This window comes from Esox lucius, chromosome 10, assembly GCF_011004845.1.
Source record: "Esox lucius isolate fEsoLuc1 chromosome 10, fEsoLuc1.pri, whole genome shotgun sequence".
In the NCBI taxonomy this organism is placed as follows: domain Eukaryota; kingdom Metazoa; phylum Chordata; class Actinopteri; order Esociformes; family Esocidae; genus Esox; species Esox lucius.
In genome coordinates, this window is record NC_047578.1 from 21,929,298 (window position 1) to 21,956,498 (window position 27,201).

At 45.1% G+C, this 27,201-nt stretch overlaps 1 protein-coding gene across 32 annotated transcripts in view; it reads right to left on the reverse strand.

Moving 5' to 3' along the window:
- macf1a (microtubule actin crosslinking factor 1a) overlaps positions 1 to 27,201 on the reverse strand; it is a 217,766-nt gene that overhangs the window by 7,381 nt on the left and 183,184 nt on the right. For 15 of the 32 annotated variants that reach the window (XM_020050185.3, XM_010873839.5, XM_034294848.1 and 12 more), the window contains 26 exons: positions 25,692 to 25,847; positions 25,258 to 25,455; positions 24,838 to 24,966; positions 24,158 to 24,346; positions 23,761 to 23,916; positions 23,372 to 23,578; positions 23,081 to 23,200; positions 22,634 to 22,803; positions 22,271 to 22,430; positions 20,466 to 20,660; positions 20,009 to 20,281; positions 19,612 to 19,800; positions 19,266 to 19,377; positions 18,956 to 19,116; positions 18,712 to 18,874; positions 18,154 to 18,308; positions 17,957 to 18,031; positions 17,816 to 17,836; positions 16,464 to 16,481; positions 15,480 to 15,597; positions 14,743 to 14,805; positions 14,193 to 14,225; positions 12,349 to 12,560; positions 11,032 to 11,142; positions 10,087 to 10,198; positions 7,654 to 9,911 (listed from right to left, as the gene is read on the reverse strand). In XM_020050185.3, coding sequence (XP_019905744.2) covers positions 9,655 to 9,911; positions 10,087 to 10,198; positions 11,032 to 11,142; positions 12,349 to 12,560; positions 14,193 to 14,225; positions 14,743 to 14,805; positions 15,480 to 15,597; positions 16,464 to 16,481; positions 17,816 to 17,836; positions 17,957 to 18,031; positions 18,154 to 18,308; positions 18,712 to 18,874; positions 18,956 to 19,116; positions 19,266 to 19,377; positions 19,612 to 19,800; positions 20,009 to 20,281; positions 20,466 to 20,660; positions 22,271 to 22,430; positions 22,634 to 22,803; positions 23,081 to 23,200; positions 23,372 to 23,578; positions 23,761 to 23,916; positions 24,158 to 24,346; positions 24,838 to 24,966; positions 25,258 to 25,455; positions 25,692 to 25,847 — 3,753 coding nt within the window. In that variant the 3' untranslated portion in view covers positions 7,654 to 9,654. Of the gene's footprint in view, positions 1 to 3,771; positions 4,169 to 4,199; positions 4,215 to 7,653; positions 9,912 to 10,086; positions 10,199 to 11,031; positions 11,143 to 12,348; positions 12,561 to 14,192; positions 14,226 to 14,742; positions 14,806 to 15,479; positions 15,598 to 16,463; positions 16,482 to 17,815; positions 17,837 to 17,956; positions 18,032 to 18,153; positions 18,309 to 18,711; positions 19,117 to 19,265; positions 19,378 to 19,611; positions 19,801 to 20,008; positions 20,282 to 20,465; positions 20,661 to 22,270; positions 22,431 to 22,633; positions 22,804 to 23,080; positions 23,201 to 23,371; positions 23,579 to 23,760; positions 23,917 to 24,157; positions 24,347 to 24,837; positions 24,967 to 25,257; positions 25,456 to 25,691; positions 25,848 to 27,201 lie in introns of those variants that run through there. The other 17 variants (XM_034294861.1, XM_034294872.1, XM_034294865.1 and 14 more) reach the window with 14 other exon arrangements.

Consider the following 27,201-nt stretch of genomic DNA (forward strand, 5'->3'; position numbering starts at 1 on the left):
TTATAATTACACTACACGTCCATTCCACTGTCCAAGCTCTCAAAAGTAGCATGGGGCTCAAAAACATGTTCACAATATAACTTCTCCTGTTCAGCTTATTGGGACATTACTATATATAAACATCTTCTATATATTTTTTCCCATCCCAGGACGGGAGGTGAGCAACTGAATTTAATGGAATATGGCGAGGGAAAGGGAGAATAGTGAGTCTCATATTTGGAAGGAGGTTGTGCAGCTATGGATATCCCAAGTGAAGGAGAACAGGACAGCAATAATTTGGGGTGAGGGACGATGGAGAAAGATGCCGAGTGATACACACACGCGTCAGTCTCTCACCACAGCCGCGCGTTATCTCTGGGAGAGACTGTGTGCGTGCCTAGAGTAGGAGAACCCATGCATGCTGTGCTCTCACATGCACTACCTCTTGTACACGCGCGCCGCATGCACAGCGCCCTGCAGAGCAGCGTGACACCCCCCAGTCGGGGCCCTGTGGTAATTAGAGACACTAAGAGCCTTGGACCACAGCAGCTGCTCAACACACACCACTAACTGCAGGTTGGGGAGTATTTTTAGAGCGGTCCTCAGCAGTATTTTCATCTTGTTCGCCCATTTCTCAATTTCTGTGTGGATGTGTCAGTGGGGCCTGTAATTCATCACAGCTGCGTGTCCCAGGCACTGTCCTGAGCTGGTTGCATGGCCTTGACTGGGTTGGATTGATAGTGCACGTGTTTTATTCCAACTGACTGGGTCTATAAATGGGAAACTATGTCTAGGTCAGAAAAAGCCTGGAAACAGTGGTTCAAGGTGTAACGGCTGAAATAAGCAACGTGAGGTCCAGTTAAACGTGAACTAATATTCACGGACAGGGAAATATAAAATTCTATCTAGCTATTACTGGTATTTACATATAGATAGTATAGAAATGGGTTATTATAGAATTGTGGTGGTAAATCCTCTGTTTCGCTTAAAAAAAAAAAACTTTTCAGTAAGAAAACACAAGTTGGATATACTACAATCAACTGTTTGTATATATGTTAGAAACTACAGTATTGGGGTATATTCGTTCACCTTGTTTAATTGTTTTATGCAGAGAAGTATTGATGTGTTTTGGGATTTATCTGTCCATCTGTATAACAATTGCTTGTCACTAAAAAGAAAGATTGTAATAAAAATATACTTTTTTTTTACAATTATTCGTGACAGTTTTGTGTCAATGTTGCTACCCCTTTTGAAAATCACTGATTACAAAGATAGATGACCTACAGCTGTAAACACTCGGTAGTAGATCATTTAACTGAAGGGAAATAACATTCCGATCAAAATTATTAATCATGTTTTGTAAATTGAAAATCCAAATTTGCATAATATTTTATGTTGATGTTTATATAATTGGTGTAACATTTCCTACTGGTGAACCAATGTTACAATTGTAACAAATTCTATAATATTTATAATTTACTATTACTTGATTTAGACTAATAATATGTTCATTCAAATAATATTTATTTTCCAGAATACTAAGTTTGAAAAATAGGAAATATATGAACCAAATCCAACTTTTCAAACATATATTTCTATCCATTGATATAAGTTGTATATCAAGTGTTAAAACAGTAATAACATTTCAATGAAAGAGACTGAAAGAACAGTCAAGCCATATACAGTGCTGTAAAGCATTTTTTTCCACTTCACTATCTCCACATTTTGTTGGGTTATAGACTAAATGTATAATTGATAAAAAAAGTTTTGCCATCAATCTACACACAGTGCCCCATGTCTCATGAAAACATGTTTTTAGAAATTTGTTGCAATTTTTTGAAATAAAAAAATCCATATTTAATGTAAAGAAGTATTCAGACCCTTTATTCAGTACTCTGTAGAAGCAACTTTGGTTGCGATCACAGTTTAGAGTCTTTGTTATGTTTCTACCACCTTTGCAAAACTTGGATTTGGGCAGTTTGTCCAATTCTGGTAGATCCTCTCAAACTCAACCAGATTTGATGGGGAGCGTCAGTGAACTGCTAACTTCAGGTCACCCCACAAATGTTAAATCGAGCAATGTTAATTAAAGTCCAGGCTTTGACCACTTAGGGACATTCACAGTCTTGTCCCGAAGCCACTTCAGCATTGTCCTGGCCATTTCAGATTGTTGTCATGCTGAAAGATTAATCTTCACTCCATTCTGAGGTCCTGTCTCCTCTGGATCAGGTTTTCTTCACAGAACTCTCTGTTTTGCTTGGTTCATCTTTCAATCCTCAATCCTGACCAGTTTCCCAGGCCCTGTTGCTGAAAAGCATCCACACAACATGACACTCCTGCCACCATGCTTCAGCGTAGGGATGGTATTAGCCAGTTGATGAGCGGTAACTTGTTTTTGCCAGACATAGCGCTTGTTTTTCAGACCTTATCATTTAGGTCTTATTAGACCTGAGAAACCTTCAGGTGGGATGTCATGAAACCTTCAGGTCACTTCCATCTAGCCACTCTACCATTAAGCCCTGATTGATGGAGTGCCGCAGAGATGGTTGTCCTTCTAGCAGGTTATCCTGAATTCTTGGACACCTTCCTGACCATGGCCCTTCTTGACCAATTACAGCTCTAGGAAGTGTCTGGGTGTTTCCAAACATCTGTCATTATTACTGTGCTCCTGAGATCTTTCAATTCTATAGCAATTTTAACCATCTCCTGATTGGTGCCTCAAAACAGTTCTGTCTTGGATGTCTACAGATATTTCCTTGGACTTCATGGTTTGGTTTTTATTATGTTATGCACTGTGAAATGTTGGACCTTATATGGGCATGAATGTTTGTTTCTAATTCATGTTCAGTTAATTGAATTTGTCACAGGTGGACTCAAAACAAGTTATAGAGATATCTCAACAATGATCAACGGACGGAGGGTGCATTATAGCTCAGTTCTAAAACTGTGTTTTTGCTTTGTCTTTCCCACGGTTCTGTGGTTTCCCAATTTTTTCCAGTAGAGACAGAGGAAGGAAACAATTGAGGAAAGGATGTTTAATTTTATTGCTATGTCAGATAAGCATCAGCTGGTCTACTGTCTGGGTATGCGAAGCACAGGAAAAGTAATTTGTACAGACAAGAAAATCCCTAAAAGGTGAACTGCTACGACACTAATGTTTTAGGTATTCTTATGCTTTTCAGTGGGGAAAGATGGAGGATATTTTTTAGAAATAGTAGTTGGCCAGATTCCAGTGACGGCTCTATCCTTTTTGGGGCTCTAAGCAAAATGTCAGTTGAGGCCCCCTGGCAGTTGGAGACCTGCTAGAAGTCGGGGGCCCTAAGCATTTACGTTGCATTTGCCTGGAGCCGGCCCTGCCAGAATCAACCCTTATACCTGGAGGCGGCTCTGCCAGAATCAACCCTTATGCCTGGAGCCGGCTCTGCCAGATTCAACCCCTATACCTGGAGCCGGCTCTGCCAGATTCAACCCTTATGCCTGGAGCTGGCCCTGCTGGATTCAACCCTTATGCCTGGAGCCAGCCCTGCAGTATTCAACCCTTATGCCTGGAGCTGGCCCTGCTGGATTCAATCCTTACTGCAGTGAAAGGTGCACAAAAAGCTGCATGTTAGACCTCTGATAAAATGTGAAATTCCTTTAACCAGGCCTGTCTCAAATGTAAAGGGTCATAGAAGAAGTCCTTGGCCGAACAAGGGAATTCCTTTTACACGTAATTGACTGAACAAACAAGTCCACAATGCAATAAGCCAACGGAACCTTAGGAAAGTGCATGACCATCCCCCAGCTACTCACCCAAGTTGACGAAGCTCATGACCGTATCAGCCTCGCTGACCACAGTACCCAGCGGTGCCGTGTGTGTGCTGAGCGTAGGCAGGGCAGCGTGGCTGATGTGACCGTTCAAGCTGTCCAAACCCCCGAAACCCGGCCCTCCGATCCCATTCTCCTCGTCCCCCTCGGCCGACACGGCGTGGTACAGGTCCAGCATGAAGAGGGGGGCTGAGGAGGGAGGTCGAAGGGGAGGGTGAGGTCTGGGTCGCCCCGGAAGACCCAGGATGGACAGAATCTCTCTTTGCATTTCTTTCTTCTCTCTGCCACTCAGGCGGCGGAAACTGGAGTGAAGGACCCCATGGGCCTGGTGGCCCCAGAGGCAAAGCAGCAAGGGGACCAGGAAGAGAGCCATGGGAAAGAGCTGGAGTTGGAGGGGCCGTCTGTAGGTGTGCTCTTTTTTGTCCTTTCTTCTTCCTGTGCATAGGCAGGTGTGGGTGTAAGTGTGTGCTCTGGAGTCGCACAGTCTCTCCGATTCCCCTGTGGTCCGAGAGGGATCTACTGAGGAGTCCACTGCCATTGTGGAAGAAACTCTACCCAGGTGCTTTTCTACTTTCATTGTTTCTAGCCAAAGAGTCTTCTGCTGGTTTCTTTATGCTCTTCGGGCTTTACGTTCTACTGGACTCACCAGTGCTATTCTGAACCCTTCAGTCCAAAAGAGAGAACATATTCTGCAACGCACACACACGAAGTACATACACATACACGCACGCAACCACACACCCCCACAAACAATTTGAATGTACACACCCAGCAGAGAGACTGTTCCTATGTGTCCCAGTCTATTCACATGTCCCCTCACAGTCTGTGTATAAGCGACGGTGTCTTTCCACGTATCACCGATCCGCCACTAACAAATGCTCCCCTGTGATTTATGACGAGAGGTGTTTAGATGAACGGGAGACACTGCAAGTTGTGTTTACTCCATTAACTCTGTTTATCTCTCCTCTCCTCCCTTCCTTTGCCCTTTCTGTTACTCTTTTCCTCCCAACCACTTCTAGACGTTTCTCTTCTGCAACGAGACTACTCAGGCCATACACAAAACAACAAGGGCATAATTATAACATTTTTGGATGTGTTTAGCTAAAAACAAACAGTGTCTCTTTAAAATCACTTCCTTTGAAGAAGTGAGTTTGGAAGCTTGAAAGTGGTTAAATTAAAAGGCAGGTGCTACCAAGATTGGTTCTGTTCTCAAAATGTCCCTGCGAATAACCATTTCTCAGTATAATCTGTCGTAGGAAGGACGAAGAAGGAAAAACACACCTGCTGTGCGTCAAAGTTGGCTGATCCAACTCAAGTTACAAGTAGTAAAATTCCAGTGATCCAATAATCTGCAGTCCACGTCTCTCAAACTGAAATTATTTTATCCGTGGTTTGGAGATACTTTTCATCAAACATCCTTTGTTTGTTTGATTCGCCCCCTTTTTTCTAACTCCAGATGTTTCCAGAAGTCTTCCTCAGGCTTTGTGCGGCTCCTACTTAAAATCCCTGGCCCGCTGAGTACATGGTTGGATAAGTCTTTTACTCCTCTCCGTGTCACCCTTGTGGATCGTCCCAAAATCCCCCAAGGCACCTGTTCCAAGTGGAGAGCCCTTCCAGCGTGTTGTCAGTTTGCTCCAGTGTGGCCTCAGTGCACATTACCCAAGGGTAGGCTTCAGCTCCATCACCACGAAGGCGTGTCCATTCCTGCCACCCCCCCCCCCCCTCCCCACATCCCAACTCTCCTCCCTGTGGGCCTTAAAATCTCCCTCCCTTTTATCAGTTCATCTTCTCATGACAATTTCCTGTCTGTTCGGTGGAAAATGCATACACTGAATGTAGTTTATGAGGTTAAGAAATGTATATATTTACACACAGTGTAGACAACTTGGTTTACTTACTATCCCAATGCTGACATGGTAGCTGTATGGTTTAGCTGTGGTTTGAAATCCAGGGGAACCACAAGGAGTCAATGACCTGCCAAAACCTCACAATGTAAGACACAGTTAAAGAAATAAATCCGTAAATCCATTACAGAAGGCATAAATCGAGACAGCTGTATCTTTAGGTGCCCTTGACAAAACATGAACCCCCCCAATGAAATCTCCCCTCTTAGGTATTTTATACATTTTCATTTCCTGTTCGTCACATGTAAGTTGTCTTTACCTCAGTCCAGTTTTAGCGCAATGCTGCGTGAGTGGTGTATCCGGGATGGGATTTAAAGGAAGAAATGACACAACAGACTAAAATATCGAGGTGAAGGCCAGTTCCACAACAGCTTGTGTTTGTAGTGTACACAGTGGACTTCAAAGCACCCAGGGACTTGCGGAAACGTTGAAAGGCACAAACACAGACTGACCAAACCAAACCGACCGCCATTGTTGTTAGGCCAGGGATTCAGAAGAACTCAGAAGTGCCAGGAAGGAGTGTTTTCTGTGGCGTTTTTGTTTTTCTATCACTGAGGGATTTTAGGACCAGAGAGAGGGGTGAAGGATGGAGAGAAAATGACGGCGTGACTGGCCATCTGTGGTGGGAGAGCTGGTAGCCGGTGAAGACAAGAGCAGGGATGGGGTACGCTGGTAGAGGATGTGAGTGGGTAGTTCCATGTAAACAGAATCACGGCAGCACAGGGAAGAGCCTAAAGACCAAATCTGTTCCGCATCCAGTTACTCCCTCTCATTCATTAAAACAAGTGCAGGTACAAGCAGGGACAAACGCAAGACACGCACCCTCAAAAACACAAATCATGGAATTTTTATTTGGAAATTCCATGATTTGTGAAATCATAAAATCATGTAGTAATGCATCACACTTCTATCCCCATAACTTTGATGCACTATGACCTTTTATAACAATATAGAAAACACATCTGCACTCCTGATGACCAAATCAGCCAGGTGATGGTATAGACATACTCATTTAGAACACATTTATCCATCTAGATCATGAGTTTCCTCATAATACAGTGTGCCATCAAGTAATTGTACTGTCCTCCACAAACGACCATGAACAAAAGCAGTTTGCACATTTTCCTCAATGTCTCCCAGCTTCAGTTTTGTCATGTGTTACATTTTGTCAAAATGTGTCTACTTTTCTAGGCCTTTTGTGCAGCTTGTGTTTATTTCTATGGAAATTTCAGTTGAACCAGCAACACTGTCCTTTCAGACTCATTTCGCACAGTTGCCTCAGTCTACTTGTACACAGATTTTGAACAGGAAACGTGATCTTAATCAAATGAAATATGATACATATTTTTTGTCCTGATGCAAAATGTTGAAGTGGTTTTATAACATTAATATTACATTACTCGCCAACCTATAACTACAAAATACAGAAAATGTTTTACTTAGTCGAGTATAAAAGGAATGTGTGGTTTTGGGTGGATTACTTCCTTCAGTAATAGCTTCATATTCGTGCCTAGTCCCTGCATGCACACACGTACACACGCAGACACACACACACGCAGACACACACACACGCAGACACACACACACGCAAACACACACACAGACACTCCTTAAATCTTAGTAGTAGCCAGTACTGAAACAGAATGAAATTGTCTCTATACAAATGGAATCATACACAAAATATAGATTATTAAGGCTAAGGAGAAGAATATGTGACCACAGAGACCCCCTCCCTCCTTGAAGATACAACAGGGTGTGTCCTTATCTCTGGAGGAGCTAATTGGAGGCCAACCTTAATGACCAAGCCATTTCCAGTGTTTAAAGGGACTTTGCTACACAGACCCCAGACATGCATGTTGACACACCCAGATATATATGTAAACACACACACACACACACACACAGAATGTAAGCTATGGTCATAGTAAACCATAAACACACACAAATCAAATCCACACTGACAGATTTTTACTGCAAGCATACTTTTTAATACAAAAAGAAAACAAAAAGGTTTATAATCTTAGTATTTTTCTTTTACACATTTCAGTTGTACCCCCCATCCATTGTTCCTCATCATCACACGGAGAATAAGACAGCATCAAAAGGTTTATCTCCGACGCCGTGATCCTCACCCCAAAAGAGACAATAAATAAATAAAAATCACCTTAAGATGTCATTTTCGTTCATTAGGTTTTCATATATTTCAGCGCTCATCAAGAGACAGGGGAGCCGTTTGCACCCATGAAAGACACCTATGAGGAGGTACACTGGGGTTCTGTGTTGGGCACCCTTCAGTTCCCTGTCATCCATATTTGTAGTTTTCTTTGTCAACACAATAAGGGAAACCCCCTTTGGTCATGATCTGGGAGTTCTAGTTGTTAGCAAAAAAGTCTGCCATGGGAATAAGTCAGCGATCTAGTCGAGTAATGTTATGCATGTACAAACACACAACACTGAAAAGAGGAGTGGACATTTTCCTTGGTACAAAACATCATCATGATTTCATTACCTTAATACTAATCATTCTCCAAGGTGATATGAACTGAAAAATAAATATACTTTTTTTTTCTTAAGCTAAAAAAACAAAACAATACAACAGGATTATAAATTAACCAGAACGAAAGAAAAACATTCACAAATGAAATCTTTGCATTAACGCAAATCCATGATCTCGGAAACACGCGACGTCGACACACGTGTGCATTTGCCTCTCATTAGTAGGCAACAGAGGAGGGCGGGGCAAAGTGGAATTACAGCGATACAGACTGTCAGAGTGCACTGGTCTTCAATTAAGAGTCTCCTTACTGAAACCCCATTTTTAGTCGGGGTCCAACTAAAAGCATGACACTTTTTCTCGGGTAAATCGTTTCAGACTATAAGACAATGTGACAAACCCCCTCTTCCAACAAATCCGTCTTCAAACACACCTCGAGTGTCGCAGTGGCTCGTGAGGACCTTGCGGTCTGTCTGCGTGTGTTTTCCCGCTACTTCAACAGTCTCCTGGGCTTGAGGTTTAGGCAGTTAGCTCAGTGCAGGAAGTGGTCGGAGGGGCGCCGCCCACACACTCAACAGTCCATGCTTAGTCTGGATGTTTCCGCACCCACAGGCATGCTGAGGTGTCCTTCCTCCTCGCGTCCCCGCCGTCCAGGACGGTTGGAAAAACAAGATGGCAGTCCTTGCATATTTTCACTTTTAACTCACGTCGAGACAGAAATGTCCACAACACCCACGGCTCAGTTCTTCTGAACGCCATTCTCCAGCGGGTTTTCAGTCATCGGTGCTCTCGTCCACCACCTAAGTGTGTGTCAGTCTGTGTACACACACAGCAGTTACAAGGCTCGAGCTAACGCTGCGGAACTCCGATTGGGTCAAAGTAAGGGCAGAAATGTGGAACACAAATAAGGCAGCATGATGTCTGATGGTTGTTTGTCGGTTCAAACTGCTGTGGCGCTCTCTAGAAAAGTCTCGCACAATTGCGGTACGAGAGAGAGCGCACAGGAGGCTGGAAGGCAAACTGGGGTCTGGGTTTTTAAAGGGGAGAGTTCTGTTCCTCTTCGCGCCTGTCTAAGGGCACTAACCCGGGCTTCCATGCCCCCCCAGTGAGTGTCTTTTTAAAGTGTGTGTAGGAGGGAGGGAAAGGGAGAAACAGGCATATTTTCCCTAAAATATCCCCCTCTCCCTTCAAACAGTCATCTTGCTGCATGAATCCCATGCAAGCCCTACAGATGGACGTTTGGATCAAACGTGACACCCAATATGGCCGCCAGTAGTCTGTCCAATAAATACGGGAGAAGGTCAGTTCTAGTTAATCTGATTGGATGATCCGTTCCCTCCCGGCTGGTGTTAAGGGGTCTCTCCCTAGGAGCTGAACCAGACCAACAGTCGAGACGTCAACATGCTATTTTAACGTCACGTTCTAGACACCTTTTCAGTTTGTTGCATGACGTTTTCATGATGTCCCGGTCTATTTTTTCCCAGATGTGGGCGTCTTTGGGCTGGGGGTCTTCTTGGAGATGGTAGGTATTTTGGAGGGCTTGGCGGCTCCAGGACGCCTGGGCGTGTCCGAGGTGTCCGAACAGGCTGAGCGTGTCTCCAGGAGCTCAGAGGCGTCCGAGGCATCACTGCCCCGCCGGCTACTGGCTCTGCTGCCCGCTCTGCTGCCCGCTCTGCTGCCCGCCCGGCTGGCAGGGCCACTGGCACCTGACGGGGTGCGCTTAGGGTCTGACGGGAAGATAAGAGAAAGACACGCGAGTCACATTTCAAAAACTATACGAGTTCAGCAACTAATAAAGTGTGAGATATCTTCATACCGTAATAAAAGAAAACTGTAACTATAACGACGGTTAATGAAATGGTTTTCAATAAAAAAAATCTATAAAGGGAATTATGTTTATACCAGTGCGTCCGGGTTTGGTTGAGATCGGTGTCGCTCCTCCATTCTCTCCAGTCAGAGACCCTCGGCTCGAGTGGAAAGTGGGCCTCTTCAGCTTGGTCCCCGATGCCGCCCCCTACATGCAGACACAGGACATGTGAGACAGCGGACGACTGATCGAGTACCTCGACACAGGGCTGTACGTCAGCCAAGGTTGCCAATGTAGGCTCTTCCCAATGAGTCGTTAGGCATGCCGACAGTGGAATGTTCTGTCGTTGACTGTTTGTAGGCAGGACGTTGCCTCACTGTGTATGATGTCATATTGAGTCTAACTTGGTACAAAAAAATAAATAATTCCCTTTCGCATTATTGTCTAAATTGGTTCCCCGGATAAAATAACAGTAACCTAAGAACTGAAGAAGATTCAGTCCTTTGCCACTCCTTTCACACTAGCCTAATTAAGCGATGAAAACACTTGCAAAATGACCAAAACCAAACAACAAAATGCCTAAAAGAACCAGTTCAACAAGATGCATCTCAGACTAAAGATATTAATAGTAAATGCGTCAACCCCAACAAAATGTATTAGGATTCAATTAATTAGGATTCATGTAATTCCTGCAGGATTATAGTCATTGATGAGAGGACAACTGCTCAAATGGAGATCCTACATCTATACATGTAGTCTAATAAAGATTATTTTCTCACTGTTTTCCGTTAGAGGAACTCCTTATAATATTATCTTATTCATAGGTATGCTTGTCGGGAGTGATTACACATTGTTACAATGCATTATAATAATGCACCAAACAAGAATTTGTGTAAGAACATTTTCAGCTGGCTCCTGTTATCGGTTCCGGCGCTACAGTGTGACCCCAATGTGGCCACCAGGGGTCAGTGTGTACGTTAGTGTGTTATCAGCTCTCTGGGGTTGGCGGGGTTTGGCGTGAAGGGGGTCAGACGCGTTACCTCGGGCCCAGGGGTGGTGTGGCCGTGCTCTGGGCAGGACTGGCACTTGGTTGGCATCGGAGTTTTACTGTGTGCCAGCCAGGGCTTGGCATAGCCGCGCGAGTTTGAGGACTGGGATCAGGGAAGGAGGGCGGGAGGGGACCGGGGGGGGGTGGGGGGAGGGGGGGGTTGGGTGTGTGCAGCCATGGAGGAGGGGAAAAAAGGAGGGAGAAGGGAAGTGAAGTAAAGGAAATGAGGGAGAGGGATGGAGAGGGCCGAGGGGAAGCAGGTAGTGCAGCGCAGTATGTTTTATATGCGAGGATGGGTGGATGGACGGATTTAAAAACAGAATGAAAAACAGTGAAGGGAGATTATTTTTTGGTCAAGCAAGGTTAGCAGGGGTGGATTTAGGGATTGGGGAGACAGAAGAAGAAAAAAAAAAAAGGACATAAAACAGAACAAATGAAAAATTCACCGTTAAGGACGTGATAATTGTTGTTGACGTGCAGAAATGGGGGTGATGACCATTTTAACAAAGACTCACGCTACACACGTACACAGTCTAAATATCACACAAAGACCAGACACTACACAACTAATGATCACCACAACGACACACAGATGATCATGGATAATATGGTAGAAATGTGATTTTTCGTCCTTTTTCTATTTTGTCAATGATCCTACAAGACTGATTGAATATCTTTTTTTCTTTACTTCAAGCTGAACTGTAACAATAGGGAGCAATAAAACTAGACTAGCATTTTTTAACCCACTGCAACCTGACTGATTGAATACCAGTGCTGCTACATAATACGAAACACGGGCTACCTGTCTAAAATGTGGGATTCAGTTGTATACATGAGAACGACCAGGGTTTATTTTAAGTATGATCAAATCTACGTTTGAATGCATTAGACACATTTCAGTATTGTGCCACCGCGAAAACAACGATGGTGACAACAAAGACTTGTGACAGGAAGTTGTGAATAACACATTTGACGAATCAAAATGTGTTGTGTGGTGCTGACATGCACATGTCGTGTGGCGTGGCTGTCAGTTTCGTTTTTGTTTCCATTGGGATCTCTTAATGGTGATTTTGCGCTCCTTTTGTAAAGTAGCTTCTGCTCGGCCAGTATTAAAGACACTAGTGACTTTGTAACAGAAAAGCCCTAAAATGACCATGTTAACCAATACGTGGTGTGAAGAGCACCAGGGGCATCGCCCTGGATGGCCGATTCAGTTCACCTCCACCCAGGACAAAGGAGCATTGTAGTAATTCTATCCCGTTCTAGTACTTACATTTCTTTGGGGCAGAATGCGGTTGGGGGCTCTTACCCTAGAGGAGGCGGTGGGGGTGGCGGGGGCCGAGGGCAAGGAGGCACAGCTGTGGGCACTGTGCGAGGCTGAGGAGGATGAGCGGGTAGGCGAGGCCGTGCGGGACCCGGGCTTGGAGCGCCGGCCCCGGGAGCGGAACGCCGCCAGGCCCTGGGAAGCCCCCTCTGGCAGGATGAACTTCTCACGTAGCTCCAGGTTGGTACGTCCACGTGCTGGAGAGCGTGGGAAGGAAGGGAGAGACAGAGAGAGGGAGCCAAAGACAGAGAAATGGAGGGAAACAACAGGCGTCAGTTCAGTCAATGGTGGGCTGCGTTACACAGCCAGGCAGCGAGTCAGTGCGAGGCAGAGAGTCAGTGCTTCCCCGTCGAGTCACTGCTCTCACAGTCGGTGCACTGTGTGGTCGAGTCAGTGCTGAGCAGAGTGTGAGGGGAGGGAGGGATGGATCAGAGTTGGTTAAGTGCACTTCTGGCTGGGCTACTTCTAAGGGAGGGAGGGTGGGTGGGTGGGTGCAGTTTGGAGTGTGACTGAAGGAGGGTAAGACGTCCTCACGGAGGTTGGAGGTCAGTAAACAGTTAGAGAAACATGTTCAACAACGCCTAAACTGAAATATTTCTGCTTTCATTATTACTACCATAGCCAAACTGATAGAACAGCTCCTAGGTGGCTGGTGAGGCCTGTCTGTAAGCCAAAGCACAGCCTCTCTTCTCTCACTGTCAGGAAGTCACTCTGTCAACTCGTTTATGCATTCCTTTGCACATAAACGTTTGTGGGGCATGCCTGGTTAAGCTTTGGGGGAGACCCGGCACATTATTACAGAGAACTCCCGTCCTATTGACACTCATTGAAGCATTCTTAGACAGGATAGTGCAGCAGGCAGCCCCAGCACACAACACTCAAGCCCAGAGAAGCCAGCCACAATGAGAAATAGAGGGAGAAAGAGAAGGGAAAACAAGAAAGAGACAGAAAGAGAGGGACAGGGCTGCAGCTAGCATTAGCAGCAATGTATTGTACCCGTGGTCAGCAGCTTTACTCAGGACAGGACACACCCCCTCAGTCATCCCCTAGCAACAGCAGCAAAGCAAGTCAATAATAATGGGTGTGCGCCCTGCAATTATGTCCCCCCGCGAGCCAGGTGCACCCTCTAATTCAGTCCCTGCCCGCCATCACATTTAAAGAGCTGAGCTTCCAGCACTATTAGAAACCCAGGCTGGCCACACCTAGGTCTTGGACAGTCTCCTTTTTATGGGACATACCCATAGAGAAGGGTAGAGGCATCTAGTGGCCAACAGTATCAGTCTTGAAGGCATACATCATTATAATATAGTCACGTGGGTGGGAGTTTTAATGTCGGCCTTACTGATCAACTTCATTGGCTTATCCTTCCTTACAACCCGGAAGGAGTCATTAGAATTGGCCACCTGGAAGAAGTAAGTTTGAAGTCCTACTCACTTGACTACATTCAAATAAGTAAAGCCTTTAGCCGTGAGGTCTGCGTTCTCACTGACTCCATAAAGTGAAATTGATGAGGATGGGTCCTCTAAGTTTCTCTATGGACTATCCCATTCAAACGGCAGCCATTTTGGATCCACATGTCAACAATCACCAACCAAGACCAAGGCTGGCCTAACCCTGTTGTTAAATGGGAAGCATGGTGCAGATTGGCACACAGACAAGACTTAGACATGTATACCCATACATACACCCACACATTGATATAAACACATAGACACATGGACAGAGCGGTTAGAATGAGAGATTTAGGGCTGAAGGAATGGCTGGCTGGCGAAACAGGGAGATGGAGGGGTGGACAGTGGAGGAATGGGGGAGAGAGGGATTGTAGGTACCTCTGCAGCAGAAATAGCCGGGAGTGACCGTCACTGAGAGAAACAGGAGACAACGTGAAATAGTGGCGTGCTCAGTGAGATGGAAATACACACACACATTCCTTCTACTCAGCACTCTCTCCCAGATACGCACACATTCTTTTTCTCACCCCAGGATGAACAAAGGAGATAGTGGCACAGGGAGTAAAGTGTTGCCAAGGTTGAAGGAGTTAAGGAGGGGGATACATCAGGAAACCAAAGTAGCAGAGTGACAACTTTAAAACAAAGTGAACACACGCACATACACACACACATACAGTTGATCAGTGTCAAAGACACAGGTTAATGACTCGGCCCTATAACCTGTGTGTAGATGGGTATCCCTTTGTGCTGCTAGCATTCGCATATAGCCAGAAAGTGTGGGGAAGTTAGTTCAGTGTCACGGTCAGCAAAGCACAGCAAAAAGCTTCCAAAAACAAAAACAAAAATGAAATCAAAATTAACATCCAAGAGGGAGTGAGAGAGACAGGTCAACCGAAAAAGAAGGGAAAGAGAGCGAGGGAAACCCAACCTATACGAGATGAAATGGTGCTACTGGAGTCGGAGCGAAGGATCTTAAGTCCGGGATGTTGCACTGGAAGGAGAGAGAAAAGGAGAGAAGGAAGGAGGGAGAGGGCAAAGGGAAGAGGGAGGTGAGAAGAACTGAGGATCATGCACCATGCGACGCCACACTGAAGGAATGGGCCGTGTAACCAATGAATGAATGAGAAAACAACAGAAAAACAAACATGGGGGAGAAAGGGAGGTAGATGAAGAGCTTGAAAAAAGGGATACCAACAGAAAGAGAGAAAGGAGGAAAGATGAGGAGGGGACTGGGTGGTTGCCACCTCAAAGAACTAGCAAAAACATGTATGAAGAGAAAGAAGGGATGATGACACAGAGAGAGAAACCAGACAGTGGAAGCTTGAAAAAAAAGAGAGAACTCTGAAAAGGTTCACCTGAGAGGTTATATGTGTATATCTTATTATTTATTTGAAACAAACCCCTTAATTTAAACTCTGGATCTCCAAGCCTGGTGCAGGCCACCCCCTTACAAACTTAGGACACCAACAGTGCAATTATCATGTTAAACCGAAAACCAGCAGGCTCTGAAATGTGTGGGGTAAAAGGTGAAAACCCATACCAGTAGGTACCCTTAATCTGGACCCTTTCCCCCCCATTGCAGTGTCTTTGGTGGCTGGCACTGTCAATGTCTTGTCAGTGTGTGTGTGTGTGTGTGTGTGTGTGTGTGTATACACTCCCACTCACCTCTGCATGGATCGTTCTTGACCAAGAACTCATCCAGGGCCATCCAACCCCCTCCGACTCGCACCATGACCGTACTGCGCAGGATTCGTACCAGCCGCAACTGCTGAGAGTCCCCAAACTACCACAGCCACGGACGCCAGAGCAAATGGACCGATGAGGGAACAGCGGGAGACAAAAAATCAGTACAATGACGTACGAAAAACCATTCTTGATGGACAAGATCTGAAGATCATTAAAGAGAAGAGCCCATTTCGATTCGAGCAAAACTATACGCCCCTCCATGCAAATCAACCTCCACGACCCATGCATTGACCAAACCACACAATTATTTATGGAAAGCCCAGCTCACCCAAAAATCAAAAACCAAACAATTCCTTACCATAGTAACATCAGAATGAATTAATATGATTTTTGTTTCATGCAGAAGGACTTTTTCATTTCACTCAGCATTACTATGGTGAACTGCTATATCACCTGGAACTATGAAGCGATACCAAGTAAGAGAGAGCTTGGAAAAGCCTGATCTGTTTAAGCCGTCTTGCCCACTCCATGGGCATCCATGGTCATTTCGTATATGGCAAGACAGTACGAAACAGATAGGGGACCAGGTTCATCTTTTACTACTCTCCAAGCTGCATGATTTCTCCATTTTCCCCAGTCCAAAGGAAAATGGATCAGGTAACCCCCCCGGTTACCATTAGAAGCCTTATTGTTATAACCCATTCCATTGTGCAAGATAGATATAATTCTCAAAACAGAACACTGTCCCAAATCTGCTGAATCACACCAAAAGCACAACCTCAATGGTCTCTGAAATCCACTTCCGCGATTGGCAACTAGTTGTCATTTCCGCTCAAACAGGAAATGCCTTTGTAGCTATGTAGAAAATCATTGTGTGTAGAGTGGAATTGAGGCCAGGGTATTGGTGGAGATTCAGGAAGCAGATTTCAAAGGACCAGTCACAAACACGCGAGTCAACTTTACCTGGTTTCCAAGGAAGAACTACAATAAATCCATCAGACGAAGAGGAGGAATAAACAAAGAGAAAGAAAAAGAGAAAGCGTGAAATAAACATGTACAGACAAACATTTAAGACTAATACCTGTCATTAAATAAGACCTAATTTAAATAGGGAACTCAGGCTAACTACTGTACATACATTATGACTCTAAACATAACCTACTGTATTTAATTTACAGTTACTCGGTTTGCCTTTTAATCTCTCCTAAACTTGGGTTCATAAGCATAAGGATTCAGTGAAAATCGGATAAAGATATATTATCCTATTTCCTAATGTCTATATTTAGAAGTTAAAGTGCCAAATGACTGCCATTCAAAGACACAGCAAGATGGATAAGCCAGTGAAAGTTGAAGCCAGATAGACAGACACAAGACAGGAGACTCAGTCAGACAGACTGAGAGATGTGATGTCACATTATAACGTGACCGAAGCTTGATGCAGTTGTTAGTAGTTCCATGTCTTTCCCAGACATAGGACATCATTAACCCATGGATAATGAAGTATACACACAAAAATAAAACACAGTGAAGTACACAGCGATGGTAGTGGTAGTGGCTAATCCTGGAAATGTGATAAATGTTATGGTTTCCAAGATATATTTTAGTCATATTGCAGTTATGTGTTTGTTGGTGAGAAGCACACACAGCCCGTCAATCCCATAGTGCTGTGATTAAAAATAGGCATTGATAAATATTATATGTTAAAAAGCAGGGGTGCATAACATATGGCCTGCAGGCCATATGCGGTCCATGAGATGCTCTTCTTTGGCCCACAGGTGTCTTCATAATAATCAATAATGTAACCACCCTTTTATACAAGTACATGGCAAAGCTTAGAGCAGTTTGCTTACAAAGCTAGGTGAGTGCTACTGTTACTGGCTAACATTTAAATGCTTAACTAATGGTGTGGTCTCACTCGTTAATTCAACAACAGCAGTTATTGGTGCTCAAAGTAGTGATAAAACTCAGTTAACATCCTGCATCCTAAATGGTACTCTATTCCCTACATGTGGATACCTTTCGACCAGGGCCCTGGTAAAAAATAAATGAAAAAAAGAATAGTGCATTTTGATAAAAGGTAGTGAACAATACAAGGGAATAGAATTCCATTTTAGACGGCGCCCTAGACCCACCTGACTGCAATTGCAGTCAACTTCAATTTACATTATTTGAAACATTGCAGAGATTCACTTTAGTCAAGTAGCGTCTAAAATCTGTATTTAGCTAAGTAGAAGCTGACCAAGCAAAACAAAAATAAAAAGCTATCTTTGGGGGGGTTATTATGTCCACAGCAGTGTAGACTCAGGTGGACTCACCTTGTAATTGCTCTGGCCCATCTGCATTTAAAAATACAATAACTCTTATCTAATACTAACTCATAGTGCGGACAAAATATATAACAACATGTTCACTGAGTGTCTGTGAATGTACAAAGTGGATAGCTGAAATGGACATACCCTGTATTTGTTCTCTCCTATCTGCTCCACCTGGAACCTCTTGGCACATTTACACTGAGCCACCTGTCTGGTCACCTGCACAGAGAACAGACAGATATGACAAAGTCACAAGACCAGCTTAACCAAACTCCCATCCGCGAGCTGCTGCTGCACCCGATGTGCTCGTTGATACGTCGGTGTGTATGTGTCTTCCTCACCTCATCTTCGATCTTATCGGCGTCGGTAGTGGGCCGATAGGCGTCCTTGTTGGGATGCAGCGCCGCCACAAACTCGTAGTAGTCGATGTAGCCATCGCCGTCCCTGTCAAAGATGTCTGCCACCGCTGTCATCTCAAGCCTGCTGGTGGGGAACTCTGCACAGCACAATCAACAGTCAGGAAATTATATTGAACAAATCACCCATATTTAGGACTTATCACAGGATATAGGACAGGTGGATTGATCACCAACATGCAGGACTAATCACCATGATCTAGGATTAATCACCAAAATATAGGACTTATCACCAATGTCTAGGATTTATCAGCAAGATACAAGCCTTATCAGCATTTAAGACAGTCAAGAAACATACAGAAATTGAAACTCACATATAAGTACCTAAATGTTTGAGGCCAGACCTAGGATTTGTCTGAGGTCAGGACTTGGCTTTATAATGAAGCAGATTATACCTAGAGTTCAAATTGGCCCCAATTAAGGCAAGCAACAGAGTTAGCTGCACTTGGCTCTCTCTAGCGTAAAACAATCCAAACAACATACTTGAGGCCAGGATGCCGTCGATGAACTCTTGGCGAGTAATCTTGCCATCCTGGTCCTTGTCGATGCGCCTGAAGAAGTCCATGACGCGAGATTTCTTGTGGTTCATCCAGCGCATGTACTTCTTCCTCCACACGTCAAAGTCAAAGTTGGCAAACTCTTTCAGCTGGGGACAGAAAGACAACGTGAGATAACCGAGGAATGCTACCGTTCCAGGAGGAAAACAAGGATTGTTACAACGCAGTACCTCCTCCAGCCGGTCGAGGGCGTCGTTGAGCTTGCGCTGGCGATCGAGGGCAAGTAGCCACACCTGCTGCCACCTGGAGCACAGCTGGGTCAGGCGGGGGTTGCCCCCGGCGACCTGCATGGCCGCCTGTTGCTGGTGCTGTTGTTGCTGCTGGTTTCTACCTGTAAGGAGAGGTGCCAAGATTACTGAGCAATGTAGAGAGTTTAGTGTTGATGGAGATTAGTCACTTGTCACTTTCATGACTATTCTCCTTATTTATGCATTCATTTATCGTAATGTGTGTGTCTCGGCGAGGTTACAGGTAACGTACGGGCCCCTCTCCTCTCCGCCAGGCTGCTGGGGGGCTCCGCTGGTTTCCTCTTGTAAGTCTTGGTCACTTTGTCCACGTCCGGTTGCTTCCGGGTCATCTCCTCCATAAACACCTGGGGAAAATGCATTGTCATTAGACACTGTTTATCACAATTAACCAGTAGTTGTGAAAGTGGTGCTCATGCATCAAAATGGGTCCCTGTTTATTGTGTACTAAGTCAACATCAAAAAACTATCCAGTTCGTGGCATAAAATATATATGATGCGCTTAAGATACTGCAGAGCATTCTTAACATGCTAAACATAAGCTAGCCAATGATGAGTTGAGAAAGGCACACTCCTCCCACCTGGTGTTCTGTGATTAGTGTCTTCAGCTGAGGGATGTCTTGGGGGAGGGTCTCTGCATCACGTTGGACCAGAGTGGTCTCCGCCCACTGCAACCATGACAGCAGCTCCTCCAAAAGCGTGGCATTGTTGAGCAGCTCGGTCAGAGCAGTCTCCAGGCGCTGCTCGTGTTGTTTGGCCCATGTGAGCACCTGTAGGGGATGAATTCACAGATTAATAGATACATTTAAAAATCTTCATTTAATTTGCATTGCTAATCACATAATTTACCAATTAGTTCAATAATGACGAACTCAGCTCAACTTGTCAGTCGTGTGTTCTGACGGAGGGATCGATTCTCTTGATCTCCCTGTTCTCTCTCTGACTCGTTTACTTTGCCCCCCCCCACCGCCGACCTACCTCTTCGAAGCGGGCGCGGATGATGGTGATCCAGTGTTTGATGGTGGTGATGCAGTCCGGGTGGCACATGGTGAGTATGGCCTCGCCCTGTCCGGCCGCCCGGTTCACGTCGGTCCGCTTCTCCTCCACCGTGCCCATGAAGTCCCGGTGGGTGTGGAGCAGCGTCTGCAGGGTCTCTGCCTCCTCGGGGAGCACGCCGCGGAAGCGCAGCGTCTGCTCCGCCTCCGACAGCCACTCCAGCAGCAGCTGAACAGCCGCCCGGAACTCCTCCGCCTGACATATGGAGGAGGTGGATGAGGAGGTGGATGAGGAGGTGGGGTGGGAGGGGGTGAGAAAAAACGACAAAGGCTTGGGTGGTAACCAGCGTTCACTGTACTATTGAAGCTCCCAGGCTGGTTATCGATACAGGAAAAGATGTCCCTTGTCTTTCCTGTAAATTATGTGAGTCCTGACTGACCTGTTTCAGGGCCTGCTGGAGGCGGGTCTGTTTGGTGACGGACAGGGCACAGACTGTGTCCCAGCGGTTGCTGAGCTCCTGCAGTTGAACTTTGACCCAGGCGGTGTCATCGCGGCCTGTCTCCATCAACTCTCTGGCTGAACGCTTCAGGGCTTGGACACTGCTGGTCCTCTTCCCCAACTCCTTCTGGAAGGCCTGAGGGAACAGTTTCAAAACATTGTCAAACACTACATGGAAATCTTTGGCGCAGGGCTGTCAAATATGAAGACATAATGAAAGAAACATATTTCCGTACATAACTATCCGAACACAAAAACAATGTCATCTTACAATAATTGATTTTGAGTATCTGTGTTTTAATATAAAACATCAAACAGAACAAAATTATAATGTACCATTTATAATCCAGCAGAATTAGAGAATTGGTCAGATGTATAAATACTTCAGCATTGGCACTGTATACTACACCAGTTCCCCAGAGGGGAAACAAATGATCAAACACAACAAGAAATTTACACTCACCTAAAGGATTATTAGGAACACCATACTAATACTGTGTTTGACCCCCTTTTGCCTTTAGAACTGCCTTAATTCTATGTGGCATTGATTCAACAAGGTGCTGAAAGCATTCTTTAGAAATGTTGGCCCATATTGATAGGATAGCATCTTGCAGTTGATGGAGATTTGTGGGATGCACATCCAGGGCACGAAGCTCCCGTTCCACCACATCCCAAAGATGCTCTATTGGGTTGAGATCTGGTGACTGTGGGGGCCATTTCAGTACAGTGAACTCATTGTCATGTTCAAGAAACCAATTTGAAATGATTCGAGCTTTGTGACATGGTGCATTATCCTGCTGGAAGTAGCCATCAGAGGATAGGTACATGGTGGTCATAAAGGGATGGACATGGTCAGAAACAATGCTCAGGTAGGCCGTGGCATTTAAACGATGCCCAAATGGCACAAAGGGGCCTAAAGTGTGCCAAGAAAACATCCCCCACACCATTACACCACCACCACCAGCCTGCACAGTGGTAACAAGGCATGATGGATCCATGTTCTCATTCTGTTTACACCAAATTCTGACTCTACCATCTGAATGTCTCAACAGAAATCGAGACTCATCAGACCAGGCAACATTCTTCCAGTCTTCAACTGTCCAATTTTGGTGAGCTCGTGCAAATTGTAGCCTCTTTTTCCTATTTGTAGTGGAGATGAGTGGTACCCGGTGGGGTCTTCTGCTGTTGTAGCCCATCCGTATCAAGGTGTGTGTGTTGTGCGTGTTGTGGCTTCACAAATGCTTTGCTGCATACCTCGATTGTAACAAGTGGTTATTTCAGTCAAAGTTTCTCTTCTATTAGCTTGAATCAGTCGGCCCATTCTCCTCTGACCTCTAGCATCAACAAGGCATTTTCGCCCACAGGACTGCCGCATACTGAATGTTTTTCCCTTTTCACACCATTCTTTGTAAACCCTAGAAATGGTCGTGCGTGAAAATCCCAGTAACTGAGCAGATTGTGAAATACTCAGACCGGCCCGTCTGGCACCAACAACCATGCCATGCTCAGAATTGCTTAAATCACCTTTCTTTCCCATTCTGACATTCAGTTTGGAGTTCAGGAGATTTTCTTGACCAGGACCACACCCCTAAATGCATTGAAGCAACTGCCATGTGATTGGTTGATTAGATAATTGCATTAATGTGAAATTGAACAGGTGTTCCTAATACTCCTTTAGGTGAGTGTAAGTTCACATTCTCATTTTCTTTTTTCTCATATTTTCCATCTCAGAATGTAAAAGCGTACCTTGTGAGAGTCCATGAGGTTGGAGACCAGGTCCAGATCTCCGTGGACAGGCAGGTCCTCAGCCAGCTGGGGCTCCACACGGTACAGCCAGTCCACCAGGGCCTGCAGAGCCTCTGCAAACTGGCCGGAGAAAAGAAGAGCCTCCTCCAGCTTGTGTTGCCTGAAGCAGAAGGAAATAAGACACTTGTCTTGACACATTCAAGGTGGGATAGCATATGGACTTGTTCATCTATGCTATTTGGATCATCTCAATTCCTGTCAGAAAGCACTTCTCAATGCTTTACAATTAGGATAATTTGGCATGTGAATTTGCTGAAAGGGAATTGATCGTCTTTATAATCGTCTCCAGCTGTTTTCTTTTACCTCTCCACGCTCTTGCCACAGACTGTGTCCCACTTGTCCCTGACCTCCCCCAGCAGGTGGTCTAGTTTCTGGGTGTCAGCGGGCAGCGTGGCCTTGTCCCTCATGGCTCTACCAGACCTCACCGTGGTGTCATACACCGGCTGCTTAGAGCCCAGAGTCTTCTGGAACTCCTGTAGGGAGGAGAGGGGGAGATAGACAGGGGAGCAGAGAGAGACAGAATAGGAGAAGATGAGGGGTTGGGAGAAAGAAGGGAATTCAGAATACCATTTTATTCCAGTCAGAGCCTTGTAATCACACTAAAGCAAGCAGGTCTATTGCAATGGATAAAATGATGTACGAATTCAAAAGCGCACCCGTGTTCTCTTAACTATACAGTACTTTTCAGTATCTAAACCACCAAGAACTGTATTCTTCTCGTTACGTTTTGAAGTGCAACTTCTACTCCACCTTGTGTTTGGTCAGCTGTATTTTGATCTTGTCTGGCTCATTGGAGATTTCCAGCTCCGAGTCCAGCCGGCTCTCAGCTTCCTCCAGCCAGTCAGACAGTTTCCTCCACGCCTCATGGAACTAGAGAGAGGGATATAGAAACTGGTTTACCATCTCAAACTGATGGTGTGGGGGGGGGGCATTCTAAAATAAAATGGCTGCCGTGCTTTGACCTTTTGGGCGGGACGCTTTGGTGAAGAGCAAGTCGTACATAACGAACGTGAAGCTCCTCGAACCCCTCCCCCCTCTTACCTGCTTGGCCCTCTTGCGGGCTTCGTCGAGGTGTCGCCCGCGGTCCAGGGATCGCTGCACCAGCTTGTCCCAACGGGCCTGTACGCTCAGCAAGAGGTTCTTGATCAGCACCACGTCCTGCTTCAGACTGGCGAAACGCAGCTGAGAGCCGGCCTTCTCCAGGGCCAACACCTGTTCCCTGTGGGTGTTCACCTCGTTCACAAACACCTGGTATAAGCAGAGATGGACAGAGGGCATGTTACAGATTGATGTCCATGTGAAATACATTCAGTGAATTCTATCTTATTCCTATCTATGGTGACTACTCTTCAATTTAATCCCACACGCCAGAGAAATGAATGTCGGCTAAATAGGATATTCGGAAGTCCATGTTGTTTCAGGGAGCCTACCTTGTGTTCATCTATCTGGAAGAGGACGGTGTCCAGTATGAGGGAGGGCGGCTGGGCCATGTTGAGGGTCTGCTCTGCCTGGGTCAGCCAGTTGATAGTGTCCTGGAGGGAGGTCTGGAAACCAGTGGCCAGGGTCACAGCCTCGTCTAGCTTTGCCTGGAGGAAAAGGATTGTGCAAAAGTTTTACATAAACATTGAAAATGACTCCTTCAAAGATAAATGAATATATAGATATTTTCTTTAAATCTATCCGTTAAACAGTATTAGTTAAAAACATTAGTTAAATGATTTTTATGCTTCATTTACATATTTCTAGAGTCTCGCTCTACGCTACGATAACATGAGGATTTACTCGCAGCCCTTCGTTCAACTGTTTAAAAGGAGGTTCTGTTATTACCCTACGGTCGTCCATCTTGGTGTTAAGACTGGCCCACTTGTTCTGCAGCAGGGCCAAGTTCTGTTGGGTCTGGGTCGTAACAGCTCCGGAGCCTCCCTCTTCTCCCCCGCGGGAAAGCAACATGGACTCCCCTGCATCCAGCATACGGTTGTACTGCTCTGCCCGCTGGGTCACCTGGGTCTGGAGCTCCTAGGGACACACACAGCACAAACCTCAGTGTGTTTCCAAAGAGCTGAAGGGAGGGAACCTCAACAATTCACTGCAAACGCGTAGCAATGGTTCGGAAAAAGGAAAAAGACTTCGAGGATCAAGCCCATAATAACAGGCGTTAGCTATGTAGGTTAAGTATTGCAATACACACTCAGGGGCACACTACAACTACACACACAGGGGCTATACAGATAAGATATGAGCATTGGGACAGCAGGGTGGCCTAGCAGTAAAGAGCGGTGGGCCTGTAAATGAAAAAGGTCGCTGGTTCTAGTCCCTGAGGTGACAAGGTCAAAACCTGTGTGATTCAGTCCCTGGGCAACACAGTGAACCCAAATTGCTCCTGTCGTTGTTGAAAATAACAATGTGTTCTTAGCATACTTCCCTTGTAAAATAACAAAAAATAGACCATCCTATCTGGTGTTTGTTTGGGCGGTGTATAGTATCATAAGTGGTCCTCCTAGTATTACCAGGTGCTGTTGGAGCTGTTCTCGGGCTGTCTCAGGTAGGCCCCCGGTTGGTTTGGCTGCCGACAGCTGGCTCTCCGTCCTCCTCAGCCACTGCAGGAACTCCTCCAGCTCACCGTGGAAACCCTCCGCCTGAGGAGTGGTTTCTCATTAGTGGCAGAGCTACCGAGTCATTCCCCATAGTTTTCCTTCCTCATAGTGTGCAACATTCATTCATTTTCTAAAATATTTTTTTAGATTGACCTGCACAAGACAAAAACTTTACAATATGATGACATTACGGAAGAAGAAGGAATAGAGAAATGCTGTCATTCTTTTAGATTGGCTTAGTAAAGTTCACTTCAGTTAGAAAGATCCGGTCACCGGCGCTACTAATAACTTGGGCCACTCCTCTCAGCCCAGTTGCCCTCTAATCCTGCCCACCTGGTGCAGAGCGGCCTCCAGCAATTTCTGCCGCTCCTGGGTTTTGAGCAGCAGGGTCTCCCAGCTGTGGTTGAGCTGGTCCAGCTGGTCTCGGAGGTGGCTGGCCTCGTCCCCGGGACTGGATTCCAGCAACTCGGCCCCCGCGGCGTTCACCGTCTCCACAGTAGAGCGGTGGGACAGCACATCGTTCCTCAGCACCTGAGGGAGGGAGGCGGAGTCGGTAACACTCTGTCAATGTAATAATCAATGTCAACAACATTTTTCAGCACAAAATGGCCACCACGTTTAATCTTTTAAAGGGAGATATTCAAGGGGTTGATATGGAGGGGAGATTGAGGATAGAGTTGAAGGTGAATTGAAGTCCGGGAATTGGCTTAACCGTGGACGGTTCCCACGGGAGAGCACGGGAAGGGTGGACGTGGAGTTTGACGTACGTGGTGTTTGGCCAGCTCGATCTCGATGGCCTTGGGGTCGGAGCTGATGGGCCTCTGGGTGTCCAGGGTGGCGTGTGTGTGACTCAGCCAGGACTGCAGCTCAGACAGGGCGTGCTGGAACTGCCCCAGCGCCAGGAGAGCCCCCTCCAACTTGTGCTGTTGCGCGGAGTTGAGAGAAGGGCGTTATACTCGGCCGGACAGTTTGCGTCAGATCCACTTGGGTATCATCATCAATACTGATCTCAACTGGAAAATGCTGTTATCCAGTTGATATTGAAGAGTATATTCCAAATATATTTGATTACAGAATATTATACACGTCTTAGAAAAACTAACTGGGTGCTTTTTTTCCCCTTCTGTTAACACTAGAATCGCCAAATGCCTACAACAATTGGTGTTTGAGTTTGTAATTAAAATAAAACTGCCATTTTGAAAGCAACAACCTCCTCCCCTGACTCTTCCTAAATAGGCGTATATTACATTGTCTCATTGTCAGAATTATAAACTGACAAACAGAAAACTATTTAGAGACAATTTACCAGTTTTTTACCCCCGTTTTCTTATTTTACCCAAATGGTACCCAGACACTTATCAACCCTCACTGAATGCATGACATCAATGGATGAAAGCACGATACCCCAGATGAATGATCAGAGCCTTGGTTGAATTTGAATGAACTTACAAATGAAATACAAGATTTCATGACCATTCAAAAACTTAATGATGGTATTTTTGAAACATAATACAAACAATATAGGCTACTTATCTCATGTTACCATTTTTCATTAGGATATTCAGCTTATTGTGGAGACTAATTCATCAAATTTAAATCTAAAATGTAAGCCTACAAATGTATTATGCTAAATAATTATTAACTAAACGAAATACCAATGATATTGTTTACCAGTCACCAATTACCAATTTTTACGGTTTTTATTTTATGAGAGAAAGAGAAACTAAATCACACATGCATCCTATTTTCTCTATTTGAATTTTATCTGCAAATTTTACTGAAGATTAATATTCTTCAAATGTAGTAGGCTAAATAATTATTCACGAAATGAACTACCAACAATATTCTTGACCACTAGAGCTAGACATTGGCATTAAAATCAACTCGATAGCCTCACTACATCCCCCAGGAGAGACCTGCAAAGACACGCCGTTCACATAGCCTATTCATTTTTGAAAACTTGTTTTTTTCTAATAACTCCTCTTGGTTTTTCGATAATTTATTCATGTCACCTATAGATTGGCTGTGTAATTTTCATTTTGTACATTTGTATGGTCTAATAAACTATACTGTGTTCTTCTAATCTAATCTTCTAATCCAAATCATTTATTTTTGTATATACACATTCTTGTATTATTCAAATTCATTAACAATTTGAAACAAACAATTTGTAATTCAGTATTCTATATAGTTTTATAACGACCCAGAAGATGAATTGATGCTCTGGCAGGGTGGTGATGCTGCGGATGAGAATGTGTTAGCTAATAGGGATGATTA